Genomic DNA, 18,248 nt, shown 5'->3' with positions numbered 1-18,248 from the left:
CCTAACTTATATTTGAGCGCTAAGTGGTGGAATGTACGCGAAAAAAAATTCTGACTGGCATTAAAAACGAGAAACAAACATATGGAGGTCTCAACGTGAAATTAAGCACGTGGTTGAAAAAAAAAATGTTAAAATTCTAACATATGTACACTGTCAATTCTCTGAGACTATAGGCTGCACGAAACTAAGGAATTCGGCAGAGCAAATAATGCTTTCCTTGCAAACGTCTGGCGAAGGCCATGGCTGCGGAAGTTGAATAGGTCGAAATTTTATCTTCGTGTGTTACAGTTCAACCTAGCCTCTTATGGTTGCGTCACCAGCAGTGACGCAACCCTAACCAGAGCAACATCGAATAAAAATTTGTACATGGCCACACTATGGTGTGATCATACGCTTATCAGGCTCCACTGTGCAAGAACTCGCTAGTGCATCCCCAATCTAACGTATGGTGCTAATAATTACTCAGATTAAAACGATGTGTCATTTTTTTCTCTGACTTATGTGACCCAGGACTTTCTGTTCGCCGTACAAAATAATGTAACAATTCGCTCCAGCGTCCAGGACGTTGCAGCTGCAGTATCAAACGGAATTTCAAGCACACACCCCACCTGGCCAACAGAAGTGCTGACCGCAGAGCTCGCGTTTTGAAACTTCGAGGTAATCGACAGCATGTCAATCCAGAACTGTAAGCTGTATGTATTTGAAACTTGGTATGAATAAAGTGCATTTCTTTAAGCACGCACTTGGTGTCGTAAGAAATATTCAGGTGCGTGCTTATCCAGGGACTAAAATTGGATCTGCTAGGTGTATGACTATAACTTTTTTAGAAATAAGGTGTGCTGGTTAGTTGTACGTCACTGCAAACGTTTCTGCACCGGCAAAACAAAAAAGGGGGTGTCGAAAAACGTATGAACCCCTTTCTCTGTCTCAAACTGTGCTTCGTATGTATGTATGTATGTATGTATGTATGTATGTATGTATGTATGTATGTATGTATGTATGTATGTATGTATGTATGTATGTATGTATGTATGTATGTATGTATGTATGTATGTATGTATGTATGTATGTATGTATGTATGTATGTATGTATGTATGTATGTATGTATGTATGTATGTATGTATGTATGTATGTATGTCCTCATTAGTTAAGATATACGGGCAAGATTAATACTGAATAGACACAATCAAGATATACGGAACAGGCTGGTAGGTAATCCATAGTGAAAGCAACTTCAGCGCGCAAATAGCTCAAGGACCAACAATAGGGACAGACACAAGCACTTGGGTCTGTCCCTGCTATTAGCCCTTCGTTTCTGCGCTGTAGCCACTTACATACAGTTAATCATGTGAAATTATGTCTGCGCTCCTTCGTTCACCGTACGGTCTTTCAGCACTACGTCTGTTTTATATGATAGTATATTCAGGGTACTTTCAAATTAATTCATTTCAGTTTGTTTACCAGATATTTCTCGCTGGCTACATTCACACACTTTCCGGGAGCCAGGTCTATCTATCTATCTATCTATCTATCTATCTATCTATCTATCTATCTATCTATCTATCTATCTATCTATCTATCTATCTATCTATCTATCTATCTATCTATCTATCTATCTATCTATCTATCTATCTATCTATCTATCTATCTATCTATCTATCTATCTATCTATCTATCTATCTATCTATCTATCTATCTATCTATCTATCTATCTATCTATCTATCTATCTATCTATCTATCTATCTATCTATCTATCTATCTATCTATCTATCTATCTATCTATCTATCTATCTATCTATCTGTAGGTGGAATTGTGTGCGCATACGCCGCTCTTCAACGAACCTCTTTGACGCTGACTTGAAGCAGTGTGTATCTTGAAACAAAAGCGCACAAAGACGAGTACTATGAGAGCAAACAGGACAAGGTGCTTACGCACAAATGGAAAATTTTATTGGGAGGAAACAAATATATGGGCGCAAAAAAGGAGTAGGGGGCCTACGCATGCGTGTCAAGGATCACGGGCTAATGCTTTCAACGGCAACGTTAAAATTAAAGAAAGTCTAACTATTAAGAAACTCAAATTCCTTATCATGTAGCAAGATCGAAGGGTGGCTGAAGCAGTTATCTCCTCTTTTCTTTATGTGGTATTTCTGTGCCATTTCACGGGTTAGCTGGTTGTTGCTCGTGTAGAGAATGCGGGTGTCTTTCAAAACAGGATTGCAACCACATTCCCTTTGGTGGGCGGCTAGATGCGTCGCTGCGAATGAAGGTTTTCTCTTAGTCGCACGTTGACGCAGCGCCCAGACTGGCCTATAGTATACGTCAATTTTACCACACATAACGAGATCGTATGCACAATGCCCATCGCACAATATAAAAATTCTTCTGGTGTGCTTAATACTGTATTGCGATGGCTTCCTGCGAATACGCGAACAAATTGACTGAAGTTTGTTTTTGAAAAAAAAAAAGAACCTCAACCTTATACCTAGTGCCTATATGTTTTAATTCGTGCGACGTTCTACGTATACATACGGGACGACGGTTATTTTATTCATTTTACTACGATCTTCTTGGGCGCTCTGACTGTCTTCTTTGGTCTTCAGTTCTTTCAAAGTGTTAGCACAAACAGATTTAATGACATTTTGAAGATAGCCTGGTTGTTCTAGTTTGTCGATCTGGTTAGGAAAGCTCGATTTCATCGTGTTCACACGATTTTTTTCCTTTGCTTTTTAATTGTGAGTCAACAAGCCAATTAGCCCAGTTGTCCAACTAGTAAACCAACTAGCGCAGTTGTCCGTTCTGTTACACTGTGCTGTGCGGTCTGTGCTGCTCTTCAATGAACCTCTTTGACCCCAACTTGGGTAACTAGGTAATTCCAATGGGAACGTGCCACACCAATATATATATATATATATACACGTTTTTAATGTCTCCCATGCTCGGTAGAATTTAACCAACGCCGAGCGTGGACTTCACTTTTGCGCCGATGGATGGCGTTGTTGCGTGGGCAGTGGGGAGTTGAGTGTGCGTTAGCAGCAGTGCAGCCGGAGATGAACGCGGGTGAACTTTGATCAGCCTATATTGCGACGGCAGATTTCGACCAGGCGACGTGTACCAGTAGACAACACCATTGAAATTAACCACGTCCCGCAGGCAGAATCGAGGCCCCCTTCACATGCTTTCCTCGGTGACAGCGGCCTGACGTGTTATCAAGCAGCGCCACAAATGCACTGCTATGCGCCGATTTTTAGTGAACGTCTCTCACGCGAACTAACTATAGCTCCGCCACGAATACTGAGGGTATTGTGGCCAGAAAGAAGCGAAAAAACCCGGCTTCCACGTGGTGCGTTTCTCAGCTATAGGCACCGGCGCACCACGCAGTTCGGAGGGAACGCGCACGGCTTCGCAGCGGTGCCGCTATGTGGCGCAGTGTGTTCGCAAGGAAGCGTGAGAGAGGAGCCAAGCTGCAGTGCACGCCCGTATGTACACAAGGCGTTTCGACGGTAGTAATACGTTGTTTCGCTGCATTGCTTCAATGTTAAGCGCATTACAGTCGATAGTAATCGTGAGGTCGGCTCTGCCGATTTCTTTTCTTTCTTTCTTTTCCTTTTCTGTTCTTTCTTTCTTTCTCTTTCTCTTTATTATTTTTTTTTTTGGTAGCCATCAGCAGTGGTCTTTCTACAGCCTAAAGCTCTTTCGTGGCATTTAGCCGGTGGTGCAGCCGGCTAGAATTAACGAGTGTGGAGGCGCTGTTGCATACTCTCCGCCCAGCAGGGGGTGACATATTGACAAACGTGCGGCGCGGCTTGTAATGGGGGAGTGCCTTTCTTGTTCGCACCGGGGAAGCAGCGTTCGACACTTGCGGCCGCTACAGGAAGCCTGCCGCGCCAGTGATACGCGGGCCCTGCGGACGCGGGAAGACCGGGTGGTCCATGCGGATCGCCGCGGGGCTTGCGTTGTTAACATTGCCAACATTGTTACTGCAGGACGTTAAGAAAGCATTTGCTGCATATGTTTTCCCCATATGTATGCATATGCATATGTATGAAGCATACCTACCAATAATACTCTCTTTGTAACTGAAGGTAACTCAAGTAAGTAAGCAAATAAATAAAAAGGAATATCAGCTAGCGAAGGATATTATGAAGTTCTCTGCAAGAAACACTCCCCAAGAACACCTCGAGTTCGGCAAAGGCAACGCCGACCGGTTAGGTCATGGCACACCCTCAAATCCTTGTACAGTGTTATCAGCATTCGCTAACTCTGCCGTGGGCGCTTGACTCGCCTTATTCTAAACGCTGCAGAAACCATCCGTGGATCAGCATAATAGCGCTCGCAGATGTCATTACTTAACACACAGAAGTACAAAACAACGCCGACTGCGTCGCTTATTAGGAACGCTCATCAAATTAAGCGCAGGATCGCCCTTCTTTCCGTGAGACTCAAGCTCGGTCAGGATGCTGCATAGCGGGCTTTCGTGCCAACCAGCCATAAACGGCTCGAGATACTTGCTTACAGCCATCGAAAGAGCGCCCCCGGTTAATTACCTAATCGATACCGCCATAAATATAGTCGCTCTTATTGCATCGCGTGGACTACTTATATGAACAGAAGGTTCCGGCTGTGCGCCTCCTTTCCGCAACGCCTGTTACTCACCGTGCCATCCGTACTTACTTGCGATTTGTGGCTAATGGCTATGTAGCACTCAAACACCATGTCTTTCGGAGTTGTTTGTTGTTTTCATGCTCACATAACCGGAACCCATCGCCTCTTTCAGTAATGGCGGACTGTAGGGTGGAAGACATTGCGTCTCATCTCGATACGAGCTAGCACGAGAAGAATGGTTATTAAGGGCGAAAAAAAAAATGCTTCTTCCAGGAAACGCACGCCTGTTATCTATAGCCTCCTTCTCCAGGAAACGGGTCGCGTTGTATGTGCGTTAGCATTAAATCTTCGCTTCAATGCATGCTAGGTAATTCGGAACAAAAGGCGTTTTGAGCCGTTACAGCTAGATAACTGATTTCGTTGAACGCATTTTTATGACGAATACTTGGGGACGACACATTCTCAAGGGACGCAAGTAAGAAGCATACCTACTTATGCTGTTGACGAAGACTGTAAACACGTAATATGTGTTCGCAGATGTTTTTGCGATATTGATTGTCTTAAAGAACACTTTAAGCATTCTATACAACACGCCTATTGGAGTGCGGGACGTTTTTCGACCGTGTCGGCGCCCTGACCATTCTTTGGTCGCCACTAAGGTCCTTCATAGCATTCTTGCGAAATACGTACCTCTGTAAAGAAACTGCGTACATAACTTGTGTGCTCATCGAGCGACTGTTTGTGTGAGTGCATGTATGCGCGGTGTTTTATTTCACTCAGTCTCTTTCATATCTAATTACCCCTTACATATGTAGTAGCCTATCGCTATAGCTGGCGTCTCTAGTTAACAATAAAAGTTTTTTTTTTCTCTCTCTCGCTCTCCATCTCTTAGCAAGACACCTACCTCCGTATAGTTACATTTAGGTTCACGTTAAAGAACACCGGTTGGTCAAAATCAGTCTATAGAGTCCCACACTACGACGTGCCCCATAATCAGATAGGGATTCTGACGCCTAAAATCCCAGAATTTCAGTTTTAAGAGACGTAGGTCCTTTTTCCGTGCGTACTTTGTCTATATACACTCCACATCTGATGTGCGTGTTGCGTGTGGAAAACGTTCCCAGGCCAAAACACTTCCCGTCTTTGTGAGACATGAAGCAAAGTACAGGTAGTCAGTCGTTGGTACTTACCACAGCCCGTGCGCAGCAATGGCTCCTGATATGTTAAAGAGTAGTTTGCGAAGTCTTGATGGCCAAAACGTACGTCTTCTCGCATTTATTGAACCACGCTTTCTTACCTTCTACAGAGTGAGGCCTTCTTGGTCATAGAGAGAGGCCAGGAGCTCGCTGCTCGCCTAGGACAAGTCGCGGGCCAAGTTTCTACCCAAATGAAGGGAAAGCTTTAGCGAGCCAAAGCCCTTAGAAGAATGGTCCTGAAAGAAGCCCCACCGGTCTCTTCAGCGTTAGTTGTAGCGCAAGAACAAACAACAAATAAAACAAAAAACAACATAACAGCCTAATTTGCAACAGCGATGGCAATAATGCAAAGGACACCACTGAGTGCTAAGTCAGAACTTTTTTACCACATTTTTCCTCCACATTCTCATCCGAAACAGTTGCATTTGGAAGATAGACGCTAATTCAGTATTTTGCTCAACAAACCGAAAGCACTGCCAAACGCTGCAGGAATGCTCGGCGCAATAACACATGTGTGGAAGTTGCGCGCCCCTCATGTCGCTTTCTTTCACACTAATTGCAACAGAAAGTTGTCCGCGAGTTTATATATATATCTATATGACGTTCTCAAAGCCACATCTCACATCACGAGCAAGAGAAGTGCGTTTCACGTCTCGTATAAGGTGGTAACGAATTGTCGACATCAAGGAGGTTATAAAAAAATGTAATTTTTTTTGCTTATAACCTTCTCCGTCGACATACTCTGGTGTACTAGCATACGAGTTGGCCTCAATGGCTGTCATTTATTGAACATTATTAAAGATATTGTTCGAACAAAGCCGTCTTCTAACTTTTCAGCTAAACGAAGTTCGCAGAGTGCCAGTTCACGCACGGGCATACCGAGAAGGACGAATAACTGAATTGACTGCTTTTGGCTTTGTCGCTAACATTTCCCGCTCACACCATCATGCGTTTGAACAACATAATGCACCGAGGCACGTTCAGCGTATACACATGTCCCGGTGGCTTATACGGGGTCCCCCTCCTTTCTTTTCAGTTTGGTTTTGATTGCCAGTTGCGATGCAAACATCAGGGCAAAACGCACAGGGTGAGCGTCGCACTGCGGGAACGCCTTGTCTTATTCGTTACGCTCCCATAACGCTAGAGGTCACTTGTGCGATGGTGCTGCTCAGACACCTCGTGTAACGCACTGTTTTCTACGCAATTTATTGCAGGGAGGTGACACACTGCGATGGTTCGGGAACCACGGCAACTGCGGGTAGGATACGGAATTTGTCCAACCTTCGGGCTTGTAGCTTCCTGCTTTATATCTTTTTGCCTTCATTCACTACGCTTTATATTTCTAAATTTCCAACAAGGCACACTTTTTTTTTGTAACGTGATGCGAGCGGCAAGTTTCGGCGCAAATACGCATTCATCGCGAATTCTTCAATATATAACGCAATATTTGCTCGAAAAAAAAAAAGAAGAAAAGATATGATTTTGCAAAGCCGCACAGTCGTCTCAAGCCCGAAGGACAAAGTTGAGGTAAATCCACGCGATAAACCCACCATCCCCGCGCTTTCAGGAGCCGCCATATATACTTGCAGGCACCCCGTAAACATCTGGGCCAAAATTCTTTCCAGTAGCTTTTTTTTTTTTTGTAGAAAGAAAGCGCTCTGCACCGCTCGTCACATTAACTGAGAGCGAGAGCCCCCGATGTCGACATGAGACATTAATCAGCGACATGTATTGCCTTCACATGTGAAAAAAAAAAGCTCCACCAGCGAGAGACCGTGGAGAGCCCACATGCGTTCAGTTCTCCATAATATCAGTTATATTAAGAAATATTAAAACATTTGCTGTTGGCAGTAAGTGAGTTTGGCTATACTCTGACTGTACAAATTGGTTTCTTGATCATCAAAGTGTTGCCGACGTTCAGGCAACCTTTGGCAAAATGTCACCACATGACAAGCAAAATTCACACTGCGAAATTCTAAAGAGAGAGAGAGAGAGAAATAGAGATAAAAAGAAAGAAACCGTTCGCAGCACTACGTGAATGTTTCATGCGGATGCTACGACTTATAGAAAAAGTGCAAGATGCGTGACGATTCAGCTGTGCTTTCACTATACATTTCATTTACCCCTGAAGATGTTTTATCACCTGCACTGGTGTCGATGTGACCAGGAGAATAAAGCGATGCTGGCGACAGTTTCCACCGGCCTACGTTTACAACAACATATAAAGCGTATTTTAAGCTTCCTCCTGCTTCGGCGCCTGGAGCCGACGATCGTCGTTTCAATTACTATCTACCGATCGTCAAATCTCACCAACGAGAGGCCAGAAAGCATGTTTATTTAACCGTGGTGGTCACACGATGACCTTACACAGAGCTTCAAACAACAGTATCTTTGTACAATGGGGTAAGTTATATTCTAATGAACAATAAGGATAAGTATCTTGAATATATTAACTGTATAATAGCTATAGTACACTGCAGAGCTCTAAACGCTTTAGTTTCATGGATCATTCTGCAAAAAAAGAAAAGAAGATTTTTAGAAGGAACAGTAAAGCCGTAGCGCTTATTTTTGTTATCGCACACGTAAGCGTGAAAATATGACGTCTGAGTTGTGGTGTTAAGAACTGCATTTTCCTAGCTATACGTGGCCTTCGCCAGGACTTTCGAAGCATAAGAACGGCGCTCCATGGTGATCGTGGTCGTCACATGTCCACAGCGTATCTTGTGACCCTAATTTCCAGCGCAAAATGCCAAAATGTCCTTGCAGAACACGACGCTGCGCCCGCCTCTGACACCGCGGCAGTAACGCACGACTAAAGATGCAAACAGCGCAATGAGGAGTCAATTAAGAAACGTTTACTTAACCCCTTAGTTCAATTGGGGAGACCGTCGTTGAGTGGTGCAAAAGAGCTTCGAAATTGCCGCCTCGTCTGTCAGCCATTGCCACTTGCGGCAGACAAAGTAAACACAACAAATATCACATCTAAAATGGCTCTTCTGTAATAGAATGACGGCTACGCACATCGGCGACATCCCAGTAAGTACACTACGTCGCTGCCTGCACAGAACGTGTAACTAGACTGGAATGGCCTATACCACTAGAGCAATCATACTCGTGCAGAGCTGAAGTGAGTTCCCAGCGTCATTCAAGTAGTGAAAATGGCAGAAGGGGCAGAAAAGGCTCGCAGGCGATGCGTCTTTTCTGCAATGCGTAGCAAGAAAACAATTAAACGAAATGCCTAAAATATTGGAGCTCTCACATATGAGTGCGACGACTACCCATAGGTGTTATTATTACCTCTCTACGTGACACCGTTCAGAGCCGTCACTCCGAGCGGCTCTACAGTGGTAAATGTAGACTACTAAGTTCTTAAATATCTACGATAATCTCGCCCACAGATGGCTTATCAGTGTCCCTGGACGGAACTGGAAAACCAATAGCCGCGTTATACCTACATTCACGTAGATCGAGGGTTGTGCACCAAAACACCGGGACAGCTGACATGGGAATGTTGGGAAGTAGAGATCGTAGGTCTGAACGCAGCTACAGCCGAGTCAAGCGAGTGATGCCTCAGGAAAAAAAAGAAAACGATCCTGAACATACATATGGCGCATACACAAAGCCCAGCGTTCCCAATTCCTCGAGAGCACAGATAAAAACTGAACCCACTGCAAACGCGACTTCACGTCACCGAAAGCAGGCCTTCACTGTACAAAACCCTCTAGTTTCAAACGATGGCATGTCGCATTTCTCACTGTAGTGCCTGGTCATGCCTACAAGATAGCAGAGTCGTATACTACGCTGACTGCACGATATGCGGGCTGGCCTGCATGTTTTGCTACTTGCTTGCATCAGGCAGTGCAGGTAAAAGCAGCTCCTCCTCTATCAGCTCGATGTATACAGCCGGCACCGGCCACAAGCTTGTGGTTTCTATCGTTCACGATACAACGGCACGGAGTGTGCGTCACTTGCAGACGTTCTCGCGCACTTTCTCCGCGCACGTCTGACACCGCACGAAGCAGCACCAGTGGAACTTGCAGTGGCACTGCTGAGTCCTGGTTCGGTAGTGCGTCTCGAAGCCACGACCGCAGCACAGGAAGCGGCAGCTGTCCGGGCCCGTCGAGGTCCGGTTGCAGAAGCGGCCCGCGGTGCCGGCCGAGCCACGCTCCAGGTCGCGCACGCAGTAGTTGGGCGAGTCCTCCAGGAACACCAGGTCGCGCGGCTTGGGCCGGACCACGACGTCGGCCCAGGGCAGCTCGTACGAGTCCGGCGGCTCGTCCGCGAAGAAGACGCTCGCCGACGATGACGAGGCCCGCCTGTTCGAAGAGGACGCCTTCTTTTTCTTCTTCTTCTTATTCTTGCTGCCCGGCGGAGTCGCCGTCGCCGTTGGCGGTCGCAAGTGCTTCTCGTGCAGCTTCAGGTGCACCGGTCTGCGCCGGTTCGGGTCCAGCGCCGCTCGGGAGCGACCGTAGTAAGGCAGCGTCCGCTTGGCGCGCCGGTACCGCTCGACCAGGTAGTCGCCGACGTGGCTGAACGGGGGTAGCCGCTTCCAGCAGGTCTTCAGCGAGCAGGAGCCGGAGACGCCGTGACACTTGCACTCCGTCAGCAGGGTGAACTTGACGGCCTGAAACGAGTCAATGTGGCGAGCGTGGTCGCCGAGGAACAAAAATGACGTTTGTATATGCGAACGTGACAAGTGACCATCTTCGTTTCACGTGGCGAAACGTCCTAATCGGCACGAGAAGACGGTTAGTCTGACTTTGCTTGCGTGAAGTTGACTGAGCAGTGACGTATACAAACTCTCCAATATATTACCAACCTTATTATTAAGATTGTTGTAAGATTGAATATTAACGCCATGTCACGAAGTGCGCTTGGAAAAGTATAGCGAGATTTAGGCGAACGCGCGCAGAGCGTCCTAATGTTCGAGCACCGTCTGCTAGGTTATTTCAATGCATCCGTCACGACCTTTGTCGTTTAATTACCAGCAAATATATTGTTTGCGACTGCCTATTGTATAATCACTGTGAGCGCAGCAGCAGCTGTGCGCATCTCGCTTTTGGTCTGAAGCAGATAAGCAGCTTACTGTGTGAAGCTCACCAGAAAAGCCTAGCTCCGTATGCTCGTACGATAGTATACTCTGTGGGCATGCGCATGTCGTCGCTACTTTGTGAACTGCGCTCTGCGACACGGAGCTGACCGTCGGGTCGGTCGTCACTCCCGTGAGATAATTAGCCTCTTAGAATGTTGTCCGTATGAACACAGACGCAGCTGCATAATCTTGACATGGCATTAATTTTCTACGAGAGATCAGAAGTTGGTGCACAGTCCTTCATTACAGGGTGCACAATATAACGCGATGGTCGCAGAAGTCTATAGTCTGTTAAAATAAGCGTGGCTTTAGGATAGCCTGGTAAAACTAGTTGCAATGCTCTACGTTATTTGTCTAAATTCTAGGGTGTGGTCGATGCTGGTACCATAATGTTGGTAACGGGAATTCGAAACAACCGCACCAAGGACTATTGTACTCTGTCAGCAGAACTCAACAGCTTCGACGGGACCAGCGTAAAGTGGCGAACGCCGTCGTCGCGAATAGGTGGGAGAAGAGTACTCCAGCACGAGGTCGCGGGATCGAATCCCGGCCACGGCGGCCGCATTTCGATGGGGGCGAAATGCGAAAACACCCGTGTACTTAGATTTAGGTGCACGTTAAAGAACCCCAGGTGGTCCAAATTTCCGGAGTCCTCCACTACGGCGTGCCTCATAATCAGAAAGTGGTTTTGGCACATAAAACCCCATAACAATAAAAAAAAGAAGAGTACTCCATTCTCGAAGACACGTGACCAGCGTGGTTTCGGGTACGACAGCTCCTAAACGGATGCGTAAAAGGGAGCTCCTAGAATAATAAGTCAGCCCCGAACGCGTTAGTGATCTCGTCCTGCCCGCACGTCCCGCAAAACGAACACGTTTAAGTTAGCTCCAAGACGTTAGTTACCCAGCCCAGAAAACCCCATCGTCCATCTTGATGCCTCCATCTACGTTTCTCAGCGGCCCCCTCGTCGTTTGTTATCCTCCAGCTACCAAAAAAACGCCGAAAGACGTCGCAGATGTCAGTCTGCCCTGCAGTCAAGTGCGTTCGTGAAATACATTACTCGTTGAACAATGGAGAAAGGAGGGGGAAAAAGTAAACTAAAGAAAGAAGGAAAGAAAGAAAGAAAGAAAGAAAGAAAGAAAGAAAGAAAGAAAGAAAGAAAGAAAGAAAGAAAGAAAGGGTAACGAAGATGAGAGGTGGCCGTAAAGGAGAGGCGTGTACACACAGAGCTCGCCCGTGACTCGGGCGGCGGCGGGGCGGCGTTACTCATCCACGAGCGCACGCACCACGCACGCGTTCGTCGGCGCGGCCCAGCGAGCACGAGTTGATGGCGATGCGTGGGCAATACTACGGCGGCGGTGGCCCCCCCGAGGAAGAAGTCCGCCGTGTCCTCCGCACAGGAAAAAAATTAAAAAAAAGGTACTCCCCGCCGAGCAAGATGAGCGATCCGACGAGCCCGCGGGATGGCCGTCGAGGTGGTTGTTGTTGGAAGCCAAGTGAAATAAAAAGGGTGGAGGCTTGGGGTGGCATAGAATTTGGGCCTCGGCGTGCTGCAAGAATGCGTGCTCGGACGCCGGCAAATAGAGAGAGAGGCGCTGAATTTTCTTTTTTTCTTTTTTGAGGCGAGGACCACCAACTGCTGTCGCAGGCTGACGAAGTCAGACTGGCCAAGTCAGACGGCCAAGCCAAGTCGCAGTCCGACCAAGTCAGACGAAACCGGCGCATGATTTTCGGCACTGCTGCCGACAGACGGGAGAAAAAAAAAGAAATGAAAAAGAAAAAAGAAAGAGAGAGAGAGAGAGTTGTATGCGGTATCTTCAGTCGAAATGCAAGGTCACGACTGAAACGATCATTAGCAGGGAAAGACCCGAGTTCGGTGACGGGAAGCCCGGCGATGTGTTACGGATACAAGGTAAATTGCGTGTAGGTCAGGATTTTAGGGTTGTGAAACGGAAAGTTGTCATTAACTCCCCCCCTCTCCCCCCGTACGAAGCAACAAAAGAAACACAATACGGGTTTACTCGGCAATATAGCTTCGCAGTTGAAGAAAAACACGTCCTGGTCCGGGGATCGAACTCTAGACCAACGCCTTTCCGGAGCCTCCTGAGCTATCCAGCACACTAGCAGTCAATCGCATTGCGAGGATGAATTAATCGACAACTCCAAGCAGAGGGAAGGGACACTGGCTTTGTGCAGATCACTTCTGGAGAAATCAGCAAGGTGGTGGAAGTTTCATAATAAGGAAAAGTTGTCACCATTTTGAGAGGTTATTTGTCTTTCATAACTCTTCCTTTCATGATACTTCCTCCACCTCGCGCGAATCTGATCTGCCAGGATTTGTCATTGTAGTATAATTGGTACTTAACAAAGGTGTAAGAAAACTTAACAATACTTAACACATTAGACGAGTGCTTACCACGACGGCGGGTCTGTGGAGAGCCAGAGAGAGAGGAAGAGAAGGTTTTATTGAAAGAAGATTTCTGTCCATTTTTTTTTTTTTTTTGCAGCGTACGACTACTGACATGCGACTGTGCGTAGGGGGGTGGAACAGTATGGATACATTCTAGAGGTAGGTAGGAGAAAGAAGAAAAGATGTTTTCAAAAACATGCTTATGTTTTTCCACTATATGTTTCACAATATGTTTATGTGTTTCACCGTATTATTATATGGCGAAAGAATGGCGAGGAATTGAGGTCCTTCTTTAATGTGAAGCAAGCTTTCGATATTACTTTTTAAAAATATGAATTTCAAATTTCAGAAAGGTGTAGGTGAAAAGTGAATGAATGAATGAATGAATGAATGAATGAATGAATGAATGAATGAATGAATGAATGAATGAATGAATGAATGAATTATTTTGCCAGCATGGCTCATTCGCTTAAGTGGGGGAGGGTCTGGCAGGACCATAAAGAGCATCCCAAGAAAGAACGGTCACTGGAAACAAATGCAACACCTGCCGCGGTTTTGGAGAGAAAGGTGATGAGACTGTCATCTAACATTAGAGGAACGTGAAAGGTCATTTCCATTTGACAGAAAGCGTTTGAGTCAGTGGTCGAAGTATAAGGTCAGCGAAAAAGTGCTTACCTTCAAGGTACTAGTTTGACCTCCAAGTGCGTGCGTTCGTTGCGAGTGGATTATTGCAATCCACTTTGAAACTGTCTGTTAAGCTTGTTGACAGCAATGTACCATTTCCTCTTGTTTTTTTTTTCAATAGAAAGGTGTAATCAGCCGCCACTCTAATGCGTCGCTGCCTCCTCTTAATCCCACAGAAAACAAAACAAGGAAAAGAAAGACATAGCCTTCACAGTTCCCGCCGAACAACGATCAATAGACTTGACATGTCGTTGGTTCCCGAACAGAGCTGCTCTCCACTTTATACACAAGGTGAACACAAGGTGAACTGACCCTGCGCAGCGGCTTGCACGGTCTGCGCTCTCTTCGAAGACCAACTTGACAGCTTGGCATTAGGCTCGATTAGTGCATTCCCGCGCATTCCGTCGCAGCCGTGATTGCCCCGGGAAGTGAGCGCTGGCGGAAGCGAATACGTGACCTGTCGACATTCATCTCCTTTTTTTTTTTTTTTCGGGTCCGCGAAGCCGAAAGCCTCTGTCAAGAATGCCGCCAAAGGGCGGCCAGCGTTATATCCCATTCCGGCGACGGCAATAGTAAAACCGAGGGTTATACGCGGAGGGGCCCCCTCCATTTCACGCCGCTTTTCCAATACACCCGGTGTCCGCCATATTTCATACCGGTGGCGCCACCTGTCGCGTCCTCCACAAACTCCACGAGCCTTTCTTTCGTGTGCCCGTCTCGCGCGGTTTCGAGATAACTTTATCACCCGCGCTAGACTACATAGACGGGGGTCCCGGGCAAGATTTACGGTTGCTGCTTCGCACCGGTGGTCGCCGTATTTATTGCGTTCAGTTCGCATCCATAAATCGACGCTGCCTTCGCTTAAGGAGAACGGGCAAATGCGGACGGCTGCTTATTGCCCGCGGGTGAACCGCGGCTGGTTTCCGCGAGCTCAGCAACAAAGCCCCTCGACGTCGCAGTCTACATAATTGCTGCCTATTAAAAGAAAGAGAGGAGGGCGGTGCATTGAAGCGCGGGCAATCGCTTGAGAACCGTGAGCATCTGTAGGCGGTTCTTCGATGTATTTATTATTATGAGCGAAAGCGAGCCAACCCTACAAAGAGTTTGCCGGTCTCACGGAAATTGTGCTCAAAGGCTGCGGAATCCGTAATATATAGGCGTCTGCCAACGCACCCCTCCCTGACAGCGAGCGGGAGAGCTCTGGTTATAAACAGGGCTCCCCGAAGATCTCCAGAGGGTGATAAGAGTGGACGAAAACTTGAGGCTCCCGAACTGTAATGAATTTGGGTGGCTGGTATGAGGCGGGCGAACGAAAGGTTACGCAGAATGCCTCGTGCACCTAAGAACGAAGTTCTAAAACGCAGGGGAAAAAAAAAAACGCGCATGATGCGTAAAGCAGCGTTCCTGGAGATCGTATCGACAACAATTTAAGAAGGAAACAAAATTGCAATCAATTTATTTTTAACCAACTAAGTACTCCTCTTTAACCGCCCCCAAAGAAAAGTGACTTCTAATCGTCGGAGGAACATGAAGTCTTGCACATTTTAAGCGCGAACACTGCAGAGCGCTGGCTGCGGCTTGAATTCAAGCCTGTTTCCAAGAAAGATCGCGAAAGAGGCGAAGTGTTTGCTTACTATGCAGGCGTACCTATAGCCTTGCAATAGCTTTCAACAATTGCTACATCTGAACACCACTTATCACGTGAAAGAGGTGTCCTGTATAAGACAAAACTGAAAAAAAAAAGAAAATCGGCGCGTATCCCTCACATATGTGTGAACTAGCGAAACTTTAATATATACTATTTCCGCCAACCTTCGCTTCTGGTTAGCTCAAGGGTCTTCGCTAAAAGCATGTTCTGGCCCCATTTTAGGTCCCTTAACTTCATTTTTTCCCACTCGGCTGCTTCTGTTGTCGACTTCTTCGGTTCTCCTTATGCCGACTTCTTCATTTTTCTATCGCCGACTTCACAGCTCGTCTCTTGCTCTTGCTTGTCTACTCGGACACCTACACCCTGGTACATATCCATTCTGGAAAATTTGCCAAGAATGTTTGGATACCCAGTGACTGCATGCCCAATTGCACAAAGCCAGTGTCCCGAGTTGTCTATACGCGCGCATGCCCAGTGGGGGACACAAGTTGTCTGTTCGGTCATACACCCAGCGACACATGTGTACTGGCTCATGAGCCAAGTTTTTGTTAGGACAGTGTAGCCAGACCCCGCAAAAATGGGGTGAAGAGGCAAAGGAAGCTTCGTTTAAAAAAAAAAAAACTATTTTACGGTTTACTATTGTAGAGGCTGAAGGTAGCTGTCTCGCCCTATCTGTTTCGATTGCCGACGACAGTGTAAATATGAGCAACACCCTTGTATGAACAAGGGTGTTGTATGAACAAGGATGTACCGAAAAGTATTAAACTGGAGCTTTGCTTGCCTCTTCTCTCAACTTCGCGGATGTTGTCTTGCCGAGTATAGACAACTTGAGCCTCTGGGCATGTTCCCTAATAAACAACATCCTCCTGGCTGCCGTGTTATTCTATTTTTTTCTTCTTTAAGAATAAACATTCATTCATTTCCTCATAGAAATATACATGGCAACAAAATATGCCGGAGGAAATCCCGAAGCTCTGGGCTGTAGGGTGACCTCCTGGTACAGTTGCCGAGTATAAAACAATTTGGGCCCCCTGGATATGTGCTTTGTCATGACGCCGATGGTATACGTAATATGCCCACTGGCCACGAAACCGTCAGATTCGTCTAAAGACGCGCCGCGCAGTCGGTTGTTCGAACGCAATTCGAACCTGTTAAGACATGTTGATCTATAATGGAAGTCTGCTAGAAGTTTATTTTTTACAGCGAAGCTGTTAAGAGCTACTTCCCCCAGGACCGTGGCCGTGCGTAAACACAGAACTATCATCAGGATTGGCTCCAGCAACATCGTCTTCTTCCACAGCTAGATTCCGAAGATAGGGCTATGCCGGGCCTACCCGCGGCGGAGGTGCAATTCGCTGGTCATCCTTCCACACAGGGTGGAAGGGCGCTGAGATTTAAAAAAAAATATATTTTCTTGATACGATAATCAAATCACATGATGGGTGGCGCGGTTATTTCGGTTTGGCGCTTAACAAGTTAAACCAATCGTGTCCCAAAACGAGGTGGTCGTTAAGGAAATGCGTCACATGGCCCAATAGCACCACGTGAGGCACTCGCGTTGTGGCACAATAATTCTAGGACCCTGGCTGAGAAATTCAAATAGGCGCTTAGATGCGGCTGCTATTCCACTTCTTGAAGAAGGCTAAATTTTACGACATGGTTTGAATACGTCAGGGAACGCTCCTTTGCCAGTCCGCGCACATTGGGGATCGCTTTGTTCCTTCTTAGCTGATTATCATGCCCTACGCCTCTTTCCAAATTGCGCGTTAGCCGCGACAGGGCCGGACTACGTTTCACCTTGACCACCTTTCTTTCAATCCTTCGCTCTTTCTCTCCCTCCAGTTTAATAATTTAGCTCGAGAGAGCATTGAACGTCGTCGAAGCGCAATACAATCATAACGAAAACACGCAAGCACGCGGATTTACACTACGTGTAAATCCGTGTGCCTCCAACTGCACTTGCGGGTAGAAGCTGCTCGGCGGATTCTGGAGGCTTGCTGAAAGTAAATAGCGTCAGTTGCACCAATACTGTTGCTGCAGAAACGGATGCCTAGACCCATTGCGGAGTCCACTCGCGTGCGAACCTTACGAGTTGAACGGACTGTATACATTTACATTCACGTAACACCCCACCTCAAACGAAGGCTCGAATTTCAGAGCGCGGTGAAGCACTGAACCACGCACCTCCAGGGTATACGGTGAAATGACATATTACACAACGGGTTCATTAGAAGATCCGATAAGTGCACGGCAGGACAGCGTTAAACAAGTGTACTCCTCTGTTTCGCATCCTCGTGTAGGCTGAACAGCTTTTGCACGGCGGTTACGAAGGAAAATGAAGAGGTCTTGTACGCAGGCAGGCCGGAAAGAGTGCACACACCCTTCCCTCCTCCTGCGGTCTTCGGGCATGGGCGTCTTTTTATTCACGCAGCGTCAAAATTGCGCCCTCTCGTTTAATCTGCCGGGCGGAGACGCTGCTTGCGCGTGCGGTATTAACGACAAGGCGTGCTGCATATAAATATCGCTGGCCCTTCGGTTCGGTGGGCGATTTATGCGACGCCGAAGAAGCAAGCCCACGGGTCTTCAGAGCAATGCAAGAGGAGCTCCGTGG

General features: G+C 46.8%; 1 protein-coding gene across 5 annotated transcripts in view; it reads right to left on the bottom strand.

Moving 5' to 3' along the window:
- Positions 1 to 8,117: 8,117 nt before the first annotated feature.
- LOC139060039 (protein Wnt-2-like) overlaps positions 8,118 to 18,248 on the bottom strand; it is a 79,542-nt gene continuing 69,411 nt past the window's right edge. For all 5 annotated transcript variants that reach the window (XM_070538770.1, XM_070538769.1, XM_070538766.1 and 2 more), the window contains exon 5: positions 8,118 to 10,427. In XM_070538770.1, coding sequence (XP_070394871.1) covers positions 9,768 to 10,427 — 660 coding nt within the window. In that variant the 3' untranslated portion in view covers positions 8,118 to 9,767. The remainder of the gene's footprint in view (positions 10,428 to 18,248) is intronic.

Source organism: Dermacentor albipictus, chromosome 5 (genome assembly GCF_038994185.2).
Source record: "Dermacentor albipictus isolate Rhodes 1998 colony chromosome 5, USDA_Dalb.pri_finalv2, whole genome shotgun sequence".
NCBI lineage: Eukaryota > Metazoa > Arthropoda > Arachnida > Ixodida > Ixodidae > Dermacentor > Dermacentor albipictus.
The sequence above is the reverse complement of the archived record's forward strand: the minus strand, read 5'-3'. Positions and strand labels throughout refer to the sequence as shown.